This window comes from Bos indicus x Bos taurus, chromosome 11 (genome assembly GCF_003369695.1).
Source record: "Bos indicus x Bos taurus breed Angus x Brahman F1 hybrid chromosome 11, Bos_hybrid_MaternalHap_v2.0, whole genome shotgun sequence".
In the NCBI taxonomy this organism is placed as follows: Eukaryota; Metazoa; Chordata; class Mammalia; order Artiodactyla; family Bovidae; genus Bos; species Bos indicus x Bos taurus.
Window position 1 is genome coordinate 73,386,018 of NC_040086.1, and position 17,911 is coordinate 73,403,928.

At 50.3% G+C, this 17,911-nt stretch overlaps 1 protein-coding gene across 3 annotated transcripts in view; it reads right to left on the reverse strand.

The window, feature by feature from the left end:
* EFR3B (EFR3 homolog B) overlaps positions 1-17,911 on the reverse strand; it is a 98,167-nt gene that overhangs the window by 9,782 nt on the left and 70,474 nt on the right. The window contains exons 6-19 of one of the 3 annotated variants that reach the window (XM_027555920.1): positions 14,648-14,797; positions 13,060-13,194; positions 12,539-12,617; positions 11,675-11,780; positions 11,238-11,399; positions 9,961-10,072; positions 9,324-9,375; positions 6,888-7,060; positions 6,286-6,361; positions 5,656-5,817; positions 4,036-4,167; positions 2,541-2,608; positions 1,546-1,673; positions 712-803 (exon numbers count right to left, since the gene is read on the reverse strand). In XM_027555920.1, the coding sequence (XP_027411721.1) occupies positions 712-803; positions 1,546-1,673; positions 2,541-2,608; positions 4,036-4,167; positions 5,656-5,817; positions 6,286-6,361; positions 6,888-7,060; positions 9,324-9,375; positions 9,961-10,072; positions 11,238-11,399; positions 11,675-11,780; positions 12,539-12,617; positions 13,060-13,194; positions 14,648-14,797 (1,627 nt within the window). Of the gene's footprint in view, positions 1-711; positions 804-1,545; positions 1,674-2,540; positions 2,609-4,035; positions 4,168-5,655; positions 5,818-6,285; positions 6,362-6,887; positions 7,061-9,323; positions 9,376-9,960; positions 10,073-11,237; positions 11,400-11,674; positions 11,811-12,538; positions 12,618-13,059; positions 13,195-14,647; positions 14,798-17,911 lie in introns of all 3 variants that reach the window. The other 2 variants (XM_027555919.1, XM_027555918.1) reach the window with 2 other exon arrangements.

The window sequence follows — 17,911 nt, forward strand, 5'->3', positions numbered from 1 at the left end:
ACCCCAACAAAAAAACTATAAGAAAAACAAGTATACTGTGTCCTGCAGCTTCTGCTCCCTTGAGAGGCCTTTCTCCCTCCTCTCTGCCCTGCCCCTGTTTCTTTCTCATTTGAGGGAATAAATTTGGTATTTCCACTATGACTCCTTATTCTTTCTTACTTGTGGGTACATCTGCTTTATTTTATGAGGCAGAAGTAATAATGGCAGAAGAGATGCATGTTAATTTAAACAGAAATTAGATATTCACAGCCCTTAAGAGATGATAGAAGAAAGAGCGATCTTTAAGCTACATCTTTCTCTTCAAAAGCACTTTTCTTGACATATCTGGAAGAGACATTGTGAAAGCTATTTTTGCCTTCATCCTCTCCGTGAGGCCTTCCAATTTCCAACACAGATCAGGTTCACCTCCATCGTGAATGCGGGATGACAACCAGCAAACCTTTCAAGACTGGTTTTTAGAACGTCCTCATGGGAGTGTATGGAGGTTCAATTACTTTTTCCAGATGGATGGAAATGTCTAGGACATATATGATGAGAGTCAGAAAGAAAACAGGGCTTACTTGAGAAATTTACCTTCCCTTAAATACGTAGTGCAGTTAAGGGTGCCTGGATCATGGAGTGTCTGACCACCTGCCAAAGAGGCAGAACCGGTCCCCTCCCCCAGGGATGCTGAGCTTCTCCAGGACAGCAGATCAAGAAGGGGATACTCACCTCCTCCTTCTCTGGGCTGTTCCTCGATTCCACCTCCACCTGCAGGGAAATGGTCTCTCCAATGCTCTTCCTCTTGGATAAGCGATCCTCATCTGGGAAAAGAGAAGCCTGGAAGCTAGAGTCCCCCAGCCCTGGAGAGGGAGCCAGAAGCACGCCTCCAGCACCATCTCCCACCGTGCCGCCCTCCTCCAAACCCTCCTGGCTTGGCCGGGTCCTTGGAGGGCTCAAAGGGATTTATACCCTGGGGGCTACAGCTGGAGTTTATAGAGGGCTGCGAGACTTCTCTGCCCCTCTTACGCTGGTGAGTTTTGCTCTTTAGGGCTAAGATTTTGCAATCATTGATGAGCACAAAGAAGCTGCTTATGACCAGAAAGCATGGGCATCGCCTGCTAACAGCTCCAGCAACTGTCATTTGTGTAGCATTTGCTCCTATGGACATTTGCCTCTTCCCTCTAAGGCAGGTATTGTTAACATTCCTATTTTACAGCCAAGGCAACTGAGACTCAGAGATGCCAAGGGACTCAGTTAAGAATTTTCAGGAGGGAAGTTGCAGAGAACTGGGTCTCTGACTCTGTAGTCCATGGGCGCTCTTTACAGCACAGTGGGGCCGTCTCCCACGCACAAGCCAGGCTATCTCGTGGGCCAGTTATTCTCAAGGACTCTGCACTGAGGGGCAGAGGTGGGGATGATGAGGATCTCACCATGGATTCCCAGTGTGACATCCAAGTCGCCGTGGAAGGTGACAGAAGGGCTCACAGTCCCCTTCCATTCCGGCCCTTACCTGAGCAAGAAAAGCTAGAGGCAGGCTTGGAAGTGCTCGAGCAGAGCTCCTACCTGTCAGCTGAGGGATGTAGGGCACACAGAGCCTGTCGGCATTGTAACCGCTGCCGCCCAGGACTTCACTGATCTTGCTCTGGCGGAAGAGCAGCTCAATCACCACTCCGTCAAGGTTGTGAGTCAGCCTGGGAGACAGAGAGCGGGGAGAGGCACCTGAGAGCCCTGGGCGACCAGGCCGACTTCCGGGGCCCTTCCTTATTATAAATGTAATGCTCAAGGGAGTGCCCTTGGGGCCCAGTGGCTGGGATTCCAGGCTTTCACTGCTGTGGCCTGGGTTCAATCCCTGGTCAGGGAACTGAGATCCTGCAAGCTGTAGCAAGGTAACACTTATTATACAAAATGACAGAGGAGAGAAAGGAAAAAAAAAAAACCACCTGCAGTCCCACTTCCCAGAGAGAACCATATCCACATTTTGTGTAGGTTCCCTCAGTCATACACATTTATGCACACATGCAAACATTTCCCTACCCTCCACAGTCCTGTTCCAGGACTTATTTTACTCACCTATTATGCAGTGACTATTTCACATGAACTACTCTTCCAAAACATTGTGGGTGGGCTACCAGTTGTCTAATGGTATGGACAGGCCATAATTTATAAAGCCATCCTCTATTGTGGGATATTTTGCTTTTTCAGAATATCTTTTCCTTGAGTTCCCCTGATATTGAAGTGACACTGGCCCACAGACTACAGTCTGAGAAGGCCGCTTGGATTGGTGGAGCGGCTTCTCCAGGATGTGTTCCCCTGGGCTTGGCCAAAGTACCCAGAGGCTCTATCCCATACTCGATCGTACAGCACGCTGAGATTGCGCAAGGCAGGGATCACGGTCACGTGAAGGGGATTAAATTTGACCCAGGACTTCTGCGTCACAGGCAGGGTCCATTTTCTGCCTGTGAGCCCACAGAAGCCCAAGTCCCTGGCCTCAGATCACCCACTTTCTTCCTCAGATGCCCTGGGTGTTTCCTTGACCATGTCCCCGCTGTGATCCTTACCTGGGCCTCTCCACAAACACGTCCTCCGGAAGCATGTATGGGGCCTCTTTCTTCCTGGTCTCTATCACCTGAGGTTTGGGAGGAATGAAGAAAAGAGCTGAGTTCAGTGGGGAGAGGGAGATGCAAATGGGCCAAGGAAAGAGCTCCCGCCCCAACAGAGCACTTCCTTCCTCCCACGCAGTCCCTGGCAGAGCACCCAGAGCTGAGGGAGAAACTCAGACCAACCAGGACCTCGGGGCAGCTCAGGAAGCCCAGGAGGACTGCTCAAGCTGTCTCCAGTGACACACACGCACTAAATGTCCGCCAAAGGCAGGGGACTTTGCTCCCAGGAGAGTCCAGTGTCTTGCTCCCATGACCTATTCCTGTTTTCTGTTTACACACGAGAGAGGAAGTACAGATCGCACTGTTCCCCAAACCTAGAGGCACCGCAAAGCATCCTGATGGAAAGTGACACAGTGAGTTTCCCTCATCATCCTTTGCAAATTTTTGACAAGAAAAGTGACAGCTATTAAGATGGTGAGAAGTGGGAGGACAGTTGGCATCAAAGTACACGCAGGAGGTGAGGAAGCCATGAGGCGACTGTTTGTACTGAAGAGGACGTCAGCGTTGCTCTTCCAGTCCTCCTGGATCAGCCCACGGCTGGCAAGGTCCTGCTTCGTTCAGGCTGGTCTTTGGCTCAGCAAAGCTGCTGTAGCACCTTCCTCCATGCCCCCCAGCCGGTCAGGTTAGCCGAGACCTAGGCTTTCTTGTTTACTTTTGTTTTGCTGGTGTATTTTAAAGTTAATCCTACATATGATATCATTCTACCTATACACAGTTCAGTATGTTTTTAAATGTCTTTTTGCAATAACTGAGCACATTGGATTGTAGACTGGCTATAAGATAATACCAAGGCATAATCAGTCATTTAATTAATACTTTCATTATGTAAATAGCATAGCAATTGAGCAAGAAGGTGTCCATATTTTTTTAGATATGAATACTGATATATTTAGAGGTGAAATGACGTGATAACCAAGGTCTGTTTAAGCATATTTCAGCAAAGGAAAAGAAAAAGAGACAGATGAAGCAAATGTGGAAAAACCTTCATAAGTGTTTAATCTGTGTGATAGCTGTGTGGATGTACACTGGCTACTCACACTGCTTTTTTGATATTTGAAAACTTTCACAACAAAAACGTTTCTTAAAAGTAGTTTCAGTACCAGATGACCTGAGAGGTGTGTACATGTGTGCTTCTGGGAGTGAGGGGGGCATAGAGGGGCAGGAAGTACAGGGGGCGCAGGTAGCAGGCTGCGAAGAGGTACAGGACACTGACTATGTCTGATCCCACCCTGCTATGTCATGTCCTGCAGCAGGAGATGCTCTGCTGGGAATTTCTCATCATTAGTTCTCATGCCTGGACTAAGCACAGAGCTCATACAATTCAGCAAAAGGTTTTCTGGGGAAACCCCAAGTCAAGGGCTTCCTGAGCTCTTGGGGTCATAAGGACACCAACCTCATGGATGTGCTGGCAGAAGGCAGGCACTGTCGTGAGTTGGCTGATAAGGTTCAGGTAGGCGGCACCCAGTGCGTAGAGGGCACAGCGGTTGTAAATAGGCAGGTTCTCTTCATTGACCTGGGCCACATCCTGGGACAAGACAGGGAACAACCCATATAGGTGCCCACTCTCCACCAACCTCTCCCAACCTCCCTTAGAGATGACCCACCACTCTAGATGAAGTCTCTCCCTGCATTTGTCCCTTAACCTTCTGGGGGACAGAAGTCACTGAAGCAAACGGTCCCTAGAACAATCCATGAGCTGGATGCCCATAAATACTCGAGTGGAGAGGCGATAACCTCAATGCCCGACTTTGCAGTTCCAGCTGTAGCAATCTTGACTGTCCAAACCCTCATGAATCTCCACCTCAAGGATGCTGTTTCCTTCACTACAGACCTCTGATAATTCTTGGAGGACTGGATTGGTTTGCTATCCTGGATTCACACGTTAAATTGACAAAGCTATGAGAATTACTAGGGGCTGGGACACAGAGGAATCTCACATTCTAGAATGAAGACTATCATAGCATCTGGGTTGGTCTTGCAGGATTTAGCACATCAAGCAGGTAGCTAAGAAGTCTCCCTGACAGAATTCCCAGGTTCACCACCATTCAGAATATGATGCCCACTTAGCTCAGGACCCTGCAGACCCTGGCCTTTGAGGTCTTAAGAATCTACTCCCGTTCTTAGCATCCTGGGGAGTGTACTTTTACCTGGGCAGACCTTGGAAGTCTAAACCCTATCTGGTGCCACAATGGCTGCCTGAGAGTCATGACGGGGGCTTGTTGAATCTCTAGGTCCCCAAGCTTGGGTACAGTACGGGGATTATATATTTTTAATAAGTGTTTAAGGCAATTCTGAAAGCACAGCCAGTTTTGGGAACCAGGTGACATTTAGACAAACAAGTTTGTTTGGGGATCACTGCTTCCCTGGTAGCTCAGCTGGTAAAGAATCCACTGGCAATGCAGGAGACCCCAGTTCAATTCCTGGGTTGGGAAGATCCTCTGGAAAAGGGATAGGCTACCCACTCCAGTATTCTTGGGCTTCCCTGGTGACTAAGATGGTAAAGAATCTGCCTACAATGAGGGAGACCTGGGTTTGATCCCTGGGTTGGGAAGATCGCCTGGAGGAGAGCATGGCAACCCACTCCAGTATTCTTGCCTAGAGAATCTCCATGGACAGAGGAGTCTGGCGGGCTACAGTCCATAGCATCACGAGAGTTGGACTGAGCGACTAAGCACAGCACCAGGCTGTCTTGGTAATCCATGAAGTCTCATTCAGACCTTGCAAGAGAACTGAAATACTAGGGGTGAGTGATGTTTTTGAAAGATCCTGTTCCCTGGATCTCCTTTAGTCTGAGGATGGGTCAAAGCCATGAACTCAGCATTCTTTGGTGGTTACCCTGGCAGGACCATGGTTTGTGGTCTTCAGAGGAATGGCCAACTAAGGGCGCAACATACCTGGGCTCCAAAACACAGTAGTTACAACAGCGGCCACTCGGCACTCTCATTAGAGCTTGGCCCAGACAGGTCCCCTCCCCTGAACCTAACCTCTGTGTCCTGCCCACACCAGGCCCCACCTGGACGGCCAGCACCAGGCGGATGAGGTCCACCACCACCTCCTCGTTGGCCAGCTCGATGCTGATGAGTGCCAGCAGGCCGTAGAGCGCCTCGTAGTGCTTATGTATGTTCGTTTCCTCCTTACAGCTCAGGTAGATGTGTCTGTAGAGCTGCTGGGAGTGCTGGAGAAGTGGGTGAGGGTGGGAGCAAGGCCATGGTGGATGGCCACAGGAGAGGCCAGGGGCATGGAAGAGCAGTCTGAAGTGGGTGATGTAGCTCCACCTCCTTCCTCCTGTACCCCTCTCTCTGCCCTCAGGGACAGGATACCTTTAAAGCAGACCCCAGTGGAATGGAGTACAGGCAGGAATATGTGCTTAGGGAAGGTGGGGCCAGTGAAACTAACGACAAAAGCTGCTGCCCAAACACAGGGGAAGACGGTCAAGCGATGGTCCTCCTCTGGCTTGGGATGAGTATCACCTGGGGGCTTGATCCCCTAGAGGGGTCGGCTGGTCATCCTGACTAATCATAGTCAGAGAGCAGGAAGTGGGCTTTTTAGGCATGGCCAGTGGTGACTTGGGGGCTGGAAGGCTGGGGTCCACAGGGCCTGACCCACCCAGGTTTCATTGTGTCTTGAGGTCATGCTTGCTAACCTTCTTCATGAAGATGGTGTCCTGCCGGGAGCACTTGTCCACTTTCAGCTTCAGGACAGAGATGTCACTGAGGGTGCTGCGAGGGGAAGTGAGGGGTCACCTGAGCCCTGGTGTGAGGCCAGCAGGGCTCGCGTGGTATCACTGGGCCCTGCCCCCGTCCTTAGTTGTATCAATGTCTCCCTGTGTCCTCCCACCCTGGTTCTTAGCCTGATCGCCACTTTCTCTCAAGTTCTCAAGCTCCTGTCTCATTTTTTCTTAAATACTGATCCAGATTACCTTCTTCCTCACTTTCTTTCCTCCCTTTCAGCCCCCACTCTACTGATAACCCTGCATCCTCTTCTTCCCTTCCTACCAAAGAGCTCCTGTGAGTACCTGCTCTTTAACTCCCAAATCTCCACTCCCTCCCTTGCTCCCTTAGACATAAGCCCCCTTTCAGTCTCCTTCCCTCGAAAGAACCCTGGGTCCATGTCCATGGTCAACTCCCTGGTGAGGGGTCCCCACTGAAGATCTGCATTGTCCTCCCACCTGAGGGTGAGACCCTAATGGGAGCCTTCTCCCCCATCACATATCAAATTGTGGGGGTGGGGAGACCCTAAGTTCACCTGATGGTAGAGAACTTGTGACGGTTGCCATGACGATCAATGAAACTGATGAGAATCTCTAGAACGAAGAGACGGATCTCTGCGTCCTCCATGAGGGCGGTAGAGAGAAGGCGGTCAAGGAAGTTGCTGGGCAAAGCTGACATCATGTTGTTGCTCTGGAAGCCAGTGGATACCTGCAAGGGAGCCTGGGATCGCATGCCTAGGAACACCGGTCCTCCTGGCAGCAGTGAGGAGATGGAGAAGCAGACAGCAGGAGCTGGGTCCCGAGCATCCATCTTTAAACATCTCCTAGTCCAACTCCCCCCTGTCCTTCACCGTAGGCAGCTTTGGGGAACCCTTCAACATCTACTGAGGCGACCTGCTCAGATCAGTGTAGCTGAGCAGATGGGGACAGTATCCAGGGACATTAAGCTGCTAAAAGCAAGCCAGAGGATGAGCACTGGAGGGGAGCAAGAAGCCAGAGAGTATCTGAACCTAAAGTTCCAACCCATTAAGGCATACACGGTGAACGTTCACCATAAACGCACTTCATCAGGAGCATGGACAGCCACAAAGAAAAGGAGAGATAGTGGAAGAACTTACAGCTGGGCTGACAAATTAGAACCCACAGACATAGTCACAGTCAGAGAACACACATAGAGTTTGTTTACACCTCTTCTAGCTAGGCCATGATGGTGGTCTTTGGATTAAAGCCTGTTGGCATACTGAGATATCTCATCCCTGATGTTGTCAAAAAGCAGCCAAACAGATTTATTGTTAAGTCCATATTGCAAAACAATGCCTTTGATGATTCAGCAGGCCCTTGAGGCTCTGGTAAAGCCTGGTGGCATCAGTGTTCACTGAAGGGGGATGTATTTAAGGTGTGTCCCCAACCATCACCTTGGTAAGATGCTGGGTACAAATTAACGAGGGTAAACTCAGCAAAGAAATGGTAGGAATACATAGACCAAGGAGGTAGCCAGATGTGGGTGTCAGTAGGAAAAGCCTTTATAATAAGGGGTGACATGAAAGGTGTGGGCTGGGAAGGGGGCATGGAAGCGAGGGGATCAGGAGCAAGGGGGCTGTGCCGGCTAGCATGGTTAGCACAGAGACAGGTTGAGGGGTGACATGGAGGTTCTAGGGAGGGAATAGGTACGGAGGGCCTTCCAATTTCAATCTGAGAAGTTTGACATCTGGATGTACATCAATTGGAAACTGAGATCGACTCTTTAACAAGGAGCAATCCATGAGGAACAACATTTCTAGAAAATTCTTCTTGGTTGAGTTTAAGATAGGTAAGGAGGGAGGGGGAGAAGGCAATGGCAACCCGCTCCAGTACTCTTGCCTGGCAAATGCCATGGATGGAGGAGCCTGGTAGGCTGCAGTCCATGGGGTCACTAGGAGTCGGACACGACTGAGTGACTTCACTTTCATTTTTCACTTTCATGCTTTGGAGAAGGAAATGGCAACCCACTCCAGTGTTCTTGCCTGGAGAATCTCAGGGATGGGGAAGCCTGGTGGGCTGCTGTCTATGGGGTCGCACAGAGTTGGACACGACTGAAGCGACTTAGCAGCAGCAGCAGCAGCAGCAAGGAGGGAGGGAGAAACCAAGAGAGTAATCTAGTTGTGAAATGTCCAGAATTTAGGCCAGGGCTGTTCACAAAAATACCTGAGGCACTTGTTAACAAATACACATTCTAGGACCTCACTCAAACTGATGGTTCAAAGTCTCTAGGGACTCTCTATATTAAACAAGTTGGTCACGGGAATGGCATTTGAGAACAATAAATCTAGGCTCCAGTGATGGCTGCAAAGATGGAAAGAAGACAAATGCAAAAATATTGCTAAGTGGAGGGTGGGGGTGGAGATTCCCTGGCGGTCCAGTGGTTAGTTAGCACTTGGCACTTTCACTTTTGGGTCCCGGGTTCAATCCCTGGTGAGGGAACTAAAATCTTGCAAGCCACATTGCATGGCCAAAAAAATTTTTTTAAATAATTTTAAAATTAAATTACCTAAAATAATTATAGTTATTATTTTTAAAAAACTGATAAAGGGAAAGATGGTGACTGGGAGACTGAGGTGGGCATAAATGCCAAGGGAGAAACAGGTGGAGGGGACCTGGTGAGTTACTTGGAAGGAGAAAGGGCAGGGACCAGTAGATTCCATCTCAATACAGAGATAAGGCTTGAGTGACAAGACCATCAGTAGCTGAGAAGGTACCTTTGTGAAAGTTAGAAACAGGTGTCCTGCCTGCTCTGGATAACCCCGTCTTGTGGGTTCCCAGCCTGCCTAGTGAGTGGTACACAGGTTAGATTCAGTCCCCCACTCACCCCTTTGGCTGGGCATGTTTGTGCAGTGTGCAACCTGCACAACAGAAAGTGGTAGCCTTCTCTTGGTCCCTTGGAAGGAGCTGCCTCCTGCAGAGGCAGAGCAGGAACAGGGACAAGAGAGGCTTACCTGAAGGAGGGATTTCAGCAGCATAATCTGGGTCAGTCGGTTCCTGTTCTCCCTATAGATCAGAGATACAGATGATCACCAGGATGGTGGTACAGATACAGAAAACCCCACACTTGTGTGCCCAGTTCTTTCTTGTGATTAGATTCTCCATGAGGCTAAACTTGTTGGGCTACCCAGGACAGTGACTTCCAGAGGAAGGACGCTGACCAGCTAGTGGTAAAGAACCAGCCTGTCAGCGCAGGAGACATAAAGAGATGCAGGTTCAATCCCTGGGTCGGGAAGATCCCCTGGAGAAGAGCATGGCAACCCACTCCAGTATTCTTGCCTGGAGAATCTCCATGGACAGAGAAGCCTGGTGGGCTACAGTCCATGGGGTCACAAAGAGTAGCACATGACGGAAGCGACTTAGCGCACACACACCCCTCAAGGTGGGCGATTGTTACTGATGGGACAGTCAGTGGAGTTACTTAGGATCCAAAGGCCCACGAGAGGCTGTGGAGGGATCTGAGAGCAGAATGAGAGAATATATGTAAGGGCAGAACTAGGAAAGTTGAGGTGGAGAAGGGAGAGAGCCCAGAAACGTGGGAAGGGGAGTCGGTGGAATCCAAGAAGGGAGAAGAAGGCAGGGTAGACTCACCCAGTCCTCCCCGTCTCCATGGGGTGGTGCAGGGAAGGCAGCGGAACCTTGCTCATGATGAAGAGGATCACCTCGGAGCGCTGGTAAGTAGGCAATGTGCTGGCAAAGGAGCCTGCGGGGAAATGACAGAGGAGAGGGTTGGCTCTGGTAAGGCCGGCAGCCGCGGGGGGTCCCTGCTCAGCCTTTCAGCCTAACAGACAACTGTGAGGAGTGCCAGCTGACTCTTCCAGGCTCCTATCCCTTGACCTGTTATTCCCGTGGCTGTGGTGAAGGTGTGGGACCTAGAGGGGACGCTCCAGTGGCACTGGAACAGGGAGACTCTGAGCCCTTACAATCACGTGTGGACTTCAGAGTATCCATGTGCATACCCATAGCTTTCTCCCTGTCCTCTTTCCTTCCTTTTGTCTTTCTTTCTGTCACCTCCCCTCCAATACTTTGGCCACCTCATGCGAAGAGCTGACTCATTTGAAAAGACCCTGATGCTGGGGAAGATTGAGAGCAGGAGGAGAAGGGGACAACAGAAGATGAGATGGTTGGATGGTATCACCGACTCAATGGACACGAGTTTGGGTGAACTCCAGGAGTTGGTGATGGACAGCGAGGCCTGGTGTGCTGTGGTTCATGGGGTCACAAAGAGTCGGACACGACTGAGGAACTGAACTGAACTGAACTGAACCCCTCCAATCGCTCAAACGTGGAAGGATCAGGCAGGCCTAATGGGGACTGGGGTGCAAGAAGAGTTCGCCTCTCTTAGCCTCTGATCTGAACTCCAGGCTGAGAAACCCAGGGACATTGTTCTGTGATCTAACTCAGGCCTGGCCCCAGGGACACTGTGAGCTGCGTGCACTGTGGGCTAACTCCACTTCTTCCAGTGTCCGTGCATTAACACGAAGTTCGAGCATGCGTGCTTAGTCGCTCAGCTGTGTCCGACTCTTTTCGACCCCGTGGACAGCAGCCCTCCAGGCTCCTCTGTCCATGGGGATTCTCCAGGCAAGAATACTGGAATGGGCTGCCATGACCTTCTCCAGGGGATCTTCCCCAACCCAGGGATCGAACCCAGGTCTCCTGCACTGTAGGCGGATTCTTTACCAGCTGAGCTACCAGGGAAGCCGTAACGCGACGTTGAGTGGATGACAAACCTACAACGCCAGGGACTAACATCCTTGGGGGAATGGGGACCGCCCATCTGCCCCTCCTTCAGCAGGTCTGGCCCGGGAGCCCTCCCGGGCCCCACCTCTCCCGGGGCCCTCCCGGGCCCCACCTCTCCCGGGGCCCACCTATGGTCTTGATGACTGCCTCCTGGAACATGCGCTCTTCGTGTTCCTTGATGATCTTGGTGCCGAGGCTGATGGCCCCGTCGTAGCTCCCGGTCAGAACGTAGTCGATACTGAGCCGCAGCTGCCTCAGCAGAGTGTTGAACATCTCCAGCACCGTGGGCCCTGAGCGCAGCAGGTGGGAGACCTGACATCTGGGGCTGGCACTCCTGGCTCACTGTCCCCTGCCCAGGCTTACCGGGCAAGCCCAGGCCCACTTCCAGCCAGGGGCTTCCTGTGCCCCGCCACCTTCCCCGGCTGATTTCTCCTCCTGAGGATAACCGCTCTGACACCTCTCTACCCTTGCGCTTTTCTGGAAGGAGGGACAGCTCACCGCTAAGGGCAGTTCTTCGTCCTTGAGGGGGTTTCCAGCCCCCATTCCGCTCAAGATCCCCCCTTACCCACAGAGCCGGTGGCAGCGATGACGGCAGCTTCTGACAGGACCTCCACGATGCCCGCTCGCACCGTGGCCGCGCTGCGGCTGTTGGCATCCAGGTGGCTCAGGAGCTGCTGGATAACCAGGTGGGAGTGCTGCGGCTGGGGGGGAGGAAGACGTGCTGGTCCCCAAACAGCAACCCCCCACGTGGCCTCTGAGCCCTCCAGGAGGACCCAAAGTTGTGTGGACAAAAAGTGAGGTCCCAAAGCTAGCGGGCACTAGAGGTGGCGCCCAGATACCCTGGCTCCTCTTCCTGAATCTCTCCCCACTTCTTGGTCCAAGAAGGAGCTGAGTCAAATCCCAATGAAGACTTGGATTTCCATGTATTTCCTGGGCCCTTGCACTTCAAGTGGGTCAAAAGTCAGTTTAAAAATACTGTCTTCCTTTTCATTTCCCCCAGGTGCCAGATCTTAAAGTAAGTGCCACAAGCAGTCACATGGTTTAGTCCAGTGCTGCTCAAAGTGTGGCCCATGGTCTGGTACCAATTCAAGATCTGTCTGATGCCCATTTACATTGAGCTAAGGACAGAAATTGAGAGTAAGTGTTGAGTAAGCAATCTGACAAAGCCATGGCAGCCAGTTACGGTCTGTGGGCTTGTATTTAGCATGAGGTTTTCACTTACTTTTTCCAGGAATTCTTTTTGTGTTTTATAAAGTATAAGTCTGTGACATATTAGAAATAAAATGTTTTAAACCAGTCCTTCTCCACGACTAGGTCAAGCAGCACCAGTTCAGACGACTAGGGGCTGGTTTTCTCCAGGTGTGCACCATCCTGCTCCCAGGGATACCCTTGGCCAAGGGGACAAGATGAACCTGGAGAACCATCATACCTGAATTGAGTACATGATGATTTTAAAGCAACGGATGGCGAACACCTTGGGTTCCCAAAGAGAATGGTTATCCAGATGGCTGTGAGGGAGAAAACGTGGAGAGTAACTATGAAATGCAGGTGATGCAAAGGAGGAGGAGAAGCTTGGTGGGAACATAACCCGTCCTGAGAGACCCAGTCCCTCTCGAAGCTTCCAGGTAAGTAGCAAGGGCTTTCAGGTGCCGGTGAGAGAAGCACGAGAAGCTGAGAACAGGGGCTGTGGCTGTGGACTCAGGAATGAAGCCGAGCGCCTTCCTTTAGCCTTGGGACTCCTCCTGCCAACTCGTCTCCCCAAAACTGTGCTTGGCCACTACGTGGTAGCTTTTGATGCCACAGTGCAGAAGAACGTGGGCACAGAGAAGGGACCAACTTGGCCGCAGCCCCTCAACTGTGACAGGCCCCTCCTCCCGAGTTAGCAAGGAGGTGCCGGACCTGAAACGGTTCAAAGCTGGAGGCCGGGGGGCGAGGGAGGGGAACACTCACATGAGAACAGGCTTGATGGCGTTTTTGATGTTGCCAAAGGCAGCCCGGCCCAGCAGTTCCCGGAGGCACCTCTCGGCGAGCTCTGCCGGGTTCTCTTTCTCCTTCTCTGGTGCTTGGAGAGGGGAGGGGGACCGGCTGCGGAAACACACAGCCCGTGGGTGAAGAAGGATGGAATGCACAGGCTGAGAGTCAGCTTTGTGCAGGCTTTCTGTGCTTCCCTCATGCAAACAGACCCAGGAGGACAAGTAGGAACTTGATGTAGGCTGTGCGAGGTCACAGGGAGATGGCTAGGCTCTCAGAAGTTAAATGGGGTAAGGAAGCCCAGAGTGGAGGAAGATGGTGGGAAGACGGATAAAGTTCTTTTTCTGGACACCCTAGGGACAGGCCTGATGGGTCTCTGTGGGAAGGAAGGTGCTTTGAGCACCATGGACCTGGGGAGGTGCAGACCACACGTATCTCCACTCCCCCAAGGCTTTGGAAGGGACAAGAGATGAGATAAGAAGAGAGGGATGCAAGCAGAGTTGGACAAAGCAAAAGCAAAGGGGAGAGAGGAGCGTGGGCAAAAAGCAGGAGGGAAAAAAAGAAAGGCTCAGGAGGGAAAAACGGGTGCTGGCTTGGGTGTGACTCGTGGTACCCGAGTCACAGGGAGTGAGCTCAGATCTGGACAGGAGTCCCAGGATTCCTCATCCTGAGACCACCAAGGAGCTTGTCAGAGATAATGCTATTCCAGGAACCACCACCAGAGGGCATACTAAATTTCCCAACCAGCTCTATTTACGCAGTATCAATGGAAAGAAAGTGGGGAACTCAGATCATCTTCACTTGGTTGTCATGCACAGCGGAGGTGGACAGCACCAGGAACCTTTCTCTCTATCCCATTTCACAGAGGGGAAGAGCAAGTGGCATGAGCAGGATGAATTCATGTCTGGGGGTTCCCAGATTAAAATCTAATATCTGGAGTTCATGTCAAGTGGCTGCTGGCTGGTGGGCATTTTTTAAGGACCTGAAACACCATTAGGAAGTGAGGGAGAAGAAGGGCCCTCCTCAGCAAATTGAATCGTGTTGTTCAGTTGCTAAGCCCAGTCTGACTCTTTGCAACACCATCAACTGCAGCACACTAGGCTCCTCTGTCCTTCACTATCTCCCGGAGTTTGCTCAAACTCACGTCCATTGAGTCAGTGATGCTATCTAACCATCTCATCCTCGGCCACCTGCTTCTCCTCTTGCCCTAACTCCCACCATCGGGTTCTTTTGGCATTTAAAAACCTCCTTGTTCTGCTGCTTCTTGAAAGACCAAGGAAACCCAACTCTTGGTTCTTTATGTTTAGCACACACTCACCCCAGGGAGCCCAGCACCATCCCTGCTTTTCCTTCAGGAACGCAGACCTTAAGGGGTACAGAGGGCTGGCAGAAGGCCAGAGCCAATGTTCCCAAGGAACCAGCTTTGGATGCACTATGGAACAGGCCACAAACGCCAAGATCCCTGGCCTTGGAGCTGGGTTTTACCAACCGGCCCCAGGTGTATGGTTGCCGAGCACCCTGAGAGGGCTGCAGAGTGGCCATGCAAGCCGCTCCCTTGCCTGCTCACCTCTCTGCCTCCTCCACGTGTTGCAGGTTGAAAAGCAGCGACGGCACGATCTTGTCCATGTGCTGTGGGTCCCAGATATTGGCCTGCAGCTCGTCATTCACCGTCTTCCTCACCACCCCTTGTAGACCTTTGATGCCCGACATTCGGATTCTGTAAAGAAAAGGGAAACAGGGGCCATGACATCTGCAAACCTTGGTAAGTCCAGCTTCTGTGACAAGGAGGGGAGCACAGCGAGGGGTTTACAGATGCCCATAAAGGCAGAGGGGAGCCCACCTTCTACTCTTTGTGTGACTGGGCCTCCTGGCTGGCTGCCTGAAAGCCATGTCTTCCAGCTTGTCTTGGAGATTCCTAGACTGCCCTTGCCCTGTACCACCCAGGTTTCATCTCTAGGGTGCCAGTTTTCTCCAGGCTTCTTAGTACCCAGCTGGGTTTTCTCCACCTTGAGACTGAGATATAAGAGCCCAAAGGGCTGCCAAGAACTGACAAGGCAGAAAATAGGGCTGAGGGCAACTTACAGGGGGAAGGGATCTGGAGGAGGAGGCACAGAGCTGTCAGGCTCTCGGGCACAAGGGGGTCTTGGCTGGGACTAAGCTGGCTGAGAAATCAGAGGACACATGAGTAACAGCATACAGGGGACCCCTTTTGCACAGATCCAGTCTCCGATGAAAGTGAAAGTCACTCAGTCAAGTCCCACTCTTTGTGACCCCATGGAATTCTCCAGGCCAGAATACTGAAGTGAGTAGCCTTTCCCTTCTTCAGGGGATCTTCCCAACCCAGGGATCAAACCCAGGTCTCCATTGTAGGCGAATTCCTTACCAGCTGAGCCACAAGGGAAGCAATGGAGTAGCCATCATAGTCAATAAGAGTCCGAAATTCAGTACTTGGATGCAATCTCAAAAACAACAGAATGATCTCTGTTCGTTTCCAAGGCAAACCACTCAATATCACAGTAATCCAAGTTTATGCCCCGACCAGTAATGCTGAAGAAACTGAAGTTGAACAGTTCTATGAAGACCTACAAGACTAGAACTAACACCAAAAAAAGATATCCTTTTCATTATAGGGGACTGGAATGCAAAAGTTATAAAAAGATATCCTTTTCATTATAGGGGACTGGAATGCAAAAGTTATAAAAAGATATCCTTTTCATTATAGGGGACTGGAATGCAAAAAACTGAAAGAGATGGGAATACCAGACCACCTGATCTGCCTCTTGAGAAATTTGTATGCAGGTCAGGAAGCAACAGTTAGAACTGGACATGGAACAACAGACTGGTTCCAAATAGGAAAAGGAGTACATCAAGGCTGTATATTGTCACCCTGTTTATTTAACTTATATGCAGAGTACATCATGAGAAACGCTGGACTGGAAGAAACACAAGCTGGAATCAAGATTGCCGGGAGAAATATCAATCACCTCAGATATGCAGATGACACCACCCTTATGGCAGAAAGTGAAGAAGAACTAAAAAGCCTCTTGATGAAAGTGAAAGTGGAGAGTGAAAAAGTTGGCTTCAAGTTCAACATTCAGAAAACGAAGATCATGGCATCCGGTCCCATCACGTCATGGGAAATAGATGGGGAAACAGTGGAAACAGTGTCAGACTTTATTTTTTGGGGCTCCAAAATCACTGCAGGTGGTGATTGCAGCCATGAAATTAAAAGACACTCCTTGGGAGGAAAGTTATGACCAACCTAGATAGCATATTAAAAAGCAGAGACATTACTTTGCTAGATGAACAAAAGTTCGTCTAGTCAAGGCTATGGTTTTTCCTGTGGTCATGTATGGATGTGAGAGTTGGACTGTGAAGAAGGCTGAGTGCACAGAAGAATTGATGCTTTTAAACTGTGGTGTTGGAGAAGATTCTTGAGAGTCCCTTGGACTGCAAGGAGATCCAACCAGTCCATTCTGAAGGAGATCAGCCCTGGGATTTCTTTGGAAGGAATGATGCTGAAGCTGAAACTCCAGTACTTTGGCCACCTCATGCGAAGAATTGACTCATTGGAAAAGACTCTGATGCTGGGAGGGATTGGGGGCAGGAGGAGAAGGGGATGACAGAGGATGAGATGGCTGGATGGCATCACCGACTCGATGGACATGAGTTTGAGTGAACTCTGGGACTTGATGATGGACAGGGAGGCCTGGCGTGCTGTGATTCATGGGGTCACAAAGAGTCAAACACAACTGAGCAACTGAACTGAACTGAACTGGAATGCAAAAGTAGGAAATCAAGAGATACCTGGAGTCACAGGCAAATTTGGCCTTGGAGTACAAAATGAAGCAGGGCAATATTAAGAGGTGGTAATAATACACAGAAGAACTGTACAAAAAAGATCTTCATGACCCAGATAACCACAATGGTGTGATCATGCACCTAGAGCCAGACATCCTGGAATGTGAAGTCAAGTGGGCCTTAGGAAGCATCACTATGAACAAAGCTAGTGGAGGTGATGGAATTCCAGTTGAGCTATTTCAAATCCTAAAAGATGATGCTGTGAAAGTGCTGCACTCAACATGCCAGCAAATTTATAAAACTCAGCAGTGGCCACAGGACTGGAAAAGGTCAGTTTTCATTCCAATGCCAAAGAAGGGCAATGCTAAAAAATGTTCAAACTACCACACAATTGCACTCCTCTCACACACTATCAAAGTAATGCTCAAAATTCTCCAAGCCAGGATTCAACAGTACGTGAACTGTGAAATTCCAGATGTTCAAGCTGGATTTAGAAAAGGCAGAGGAACCAGAGATCAAATTGCCAACATCCGCTGGATCATGGAAAAAGTAAGAGAGTTCCAGAAAAACATCTATTTCTGCTTTATTTACTGTGCCAAAGCCTTTGACTGTTTGGATCACAACAAACTGTGGAAAATTCTTCAAGAGATGGGAATACCAGACCACCTTACCTGCCTCCTGAGAAATCTGTGTGCAGGTCAAGAAGCAACAGTTAGAACCAGACATGGAACAATGGACTGGTTCCAAATTGAGAAAGGAGTACATCAAGGCTGCATATTGTCACCCTTCTTATTTAACTTATATTCAGAGTACATCATGCGAAATGCTGGGCTGCATGAAGCACAAGCTGGATCACGACTGCTGGGAGACATATCAATAACCTCAGACATGCAGATGACACCACCCTTATGGCAAAAAGTGAAAAAGAACTAAAGAGCCTCTTGATGAAAGTGAAAGAGGAGAGTGAAAAAGTTGGCTTAAAACCCAACATTCAGAAGACTAAGATCATGGCATCCAGTCCCATCACTTC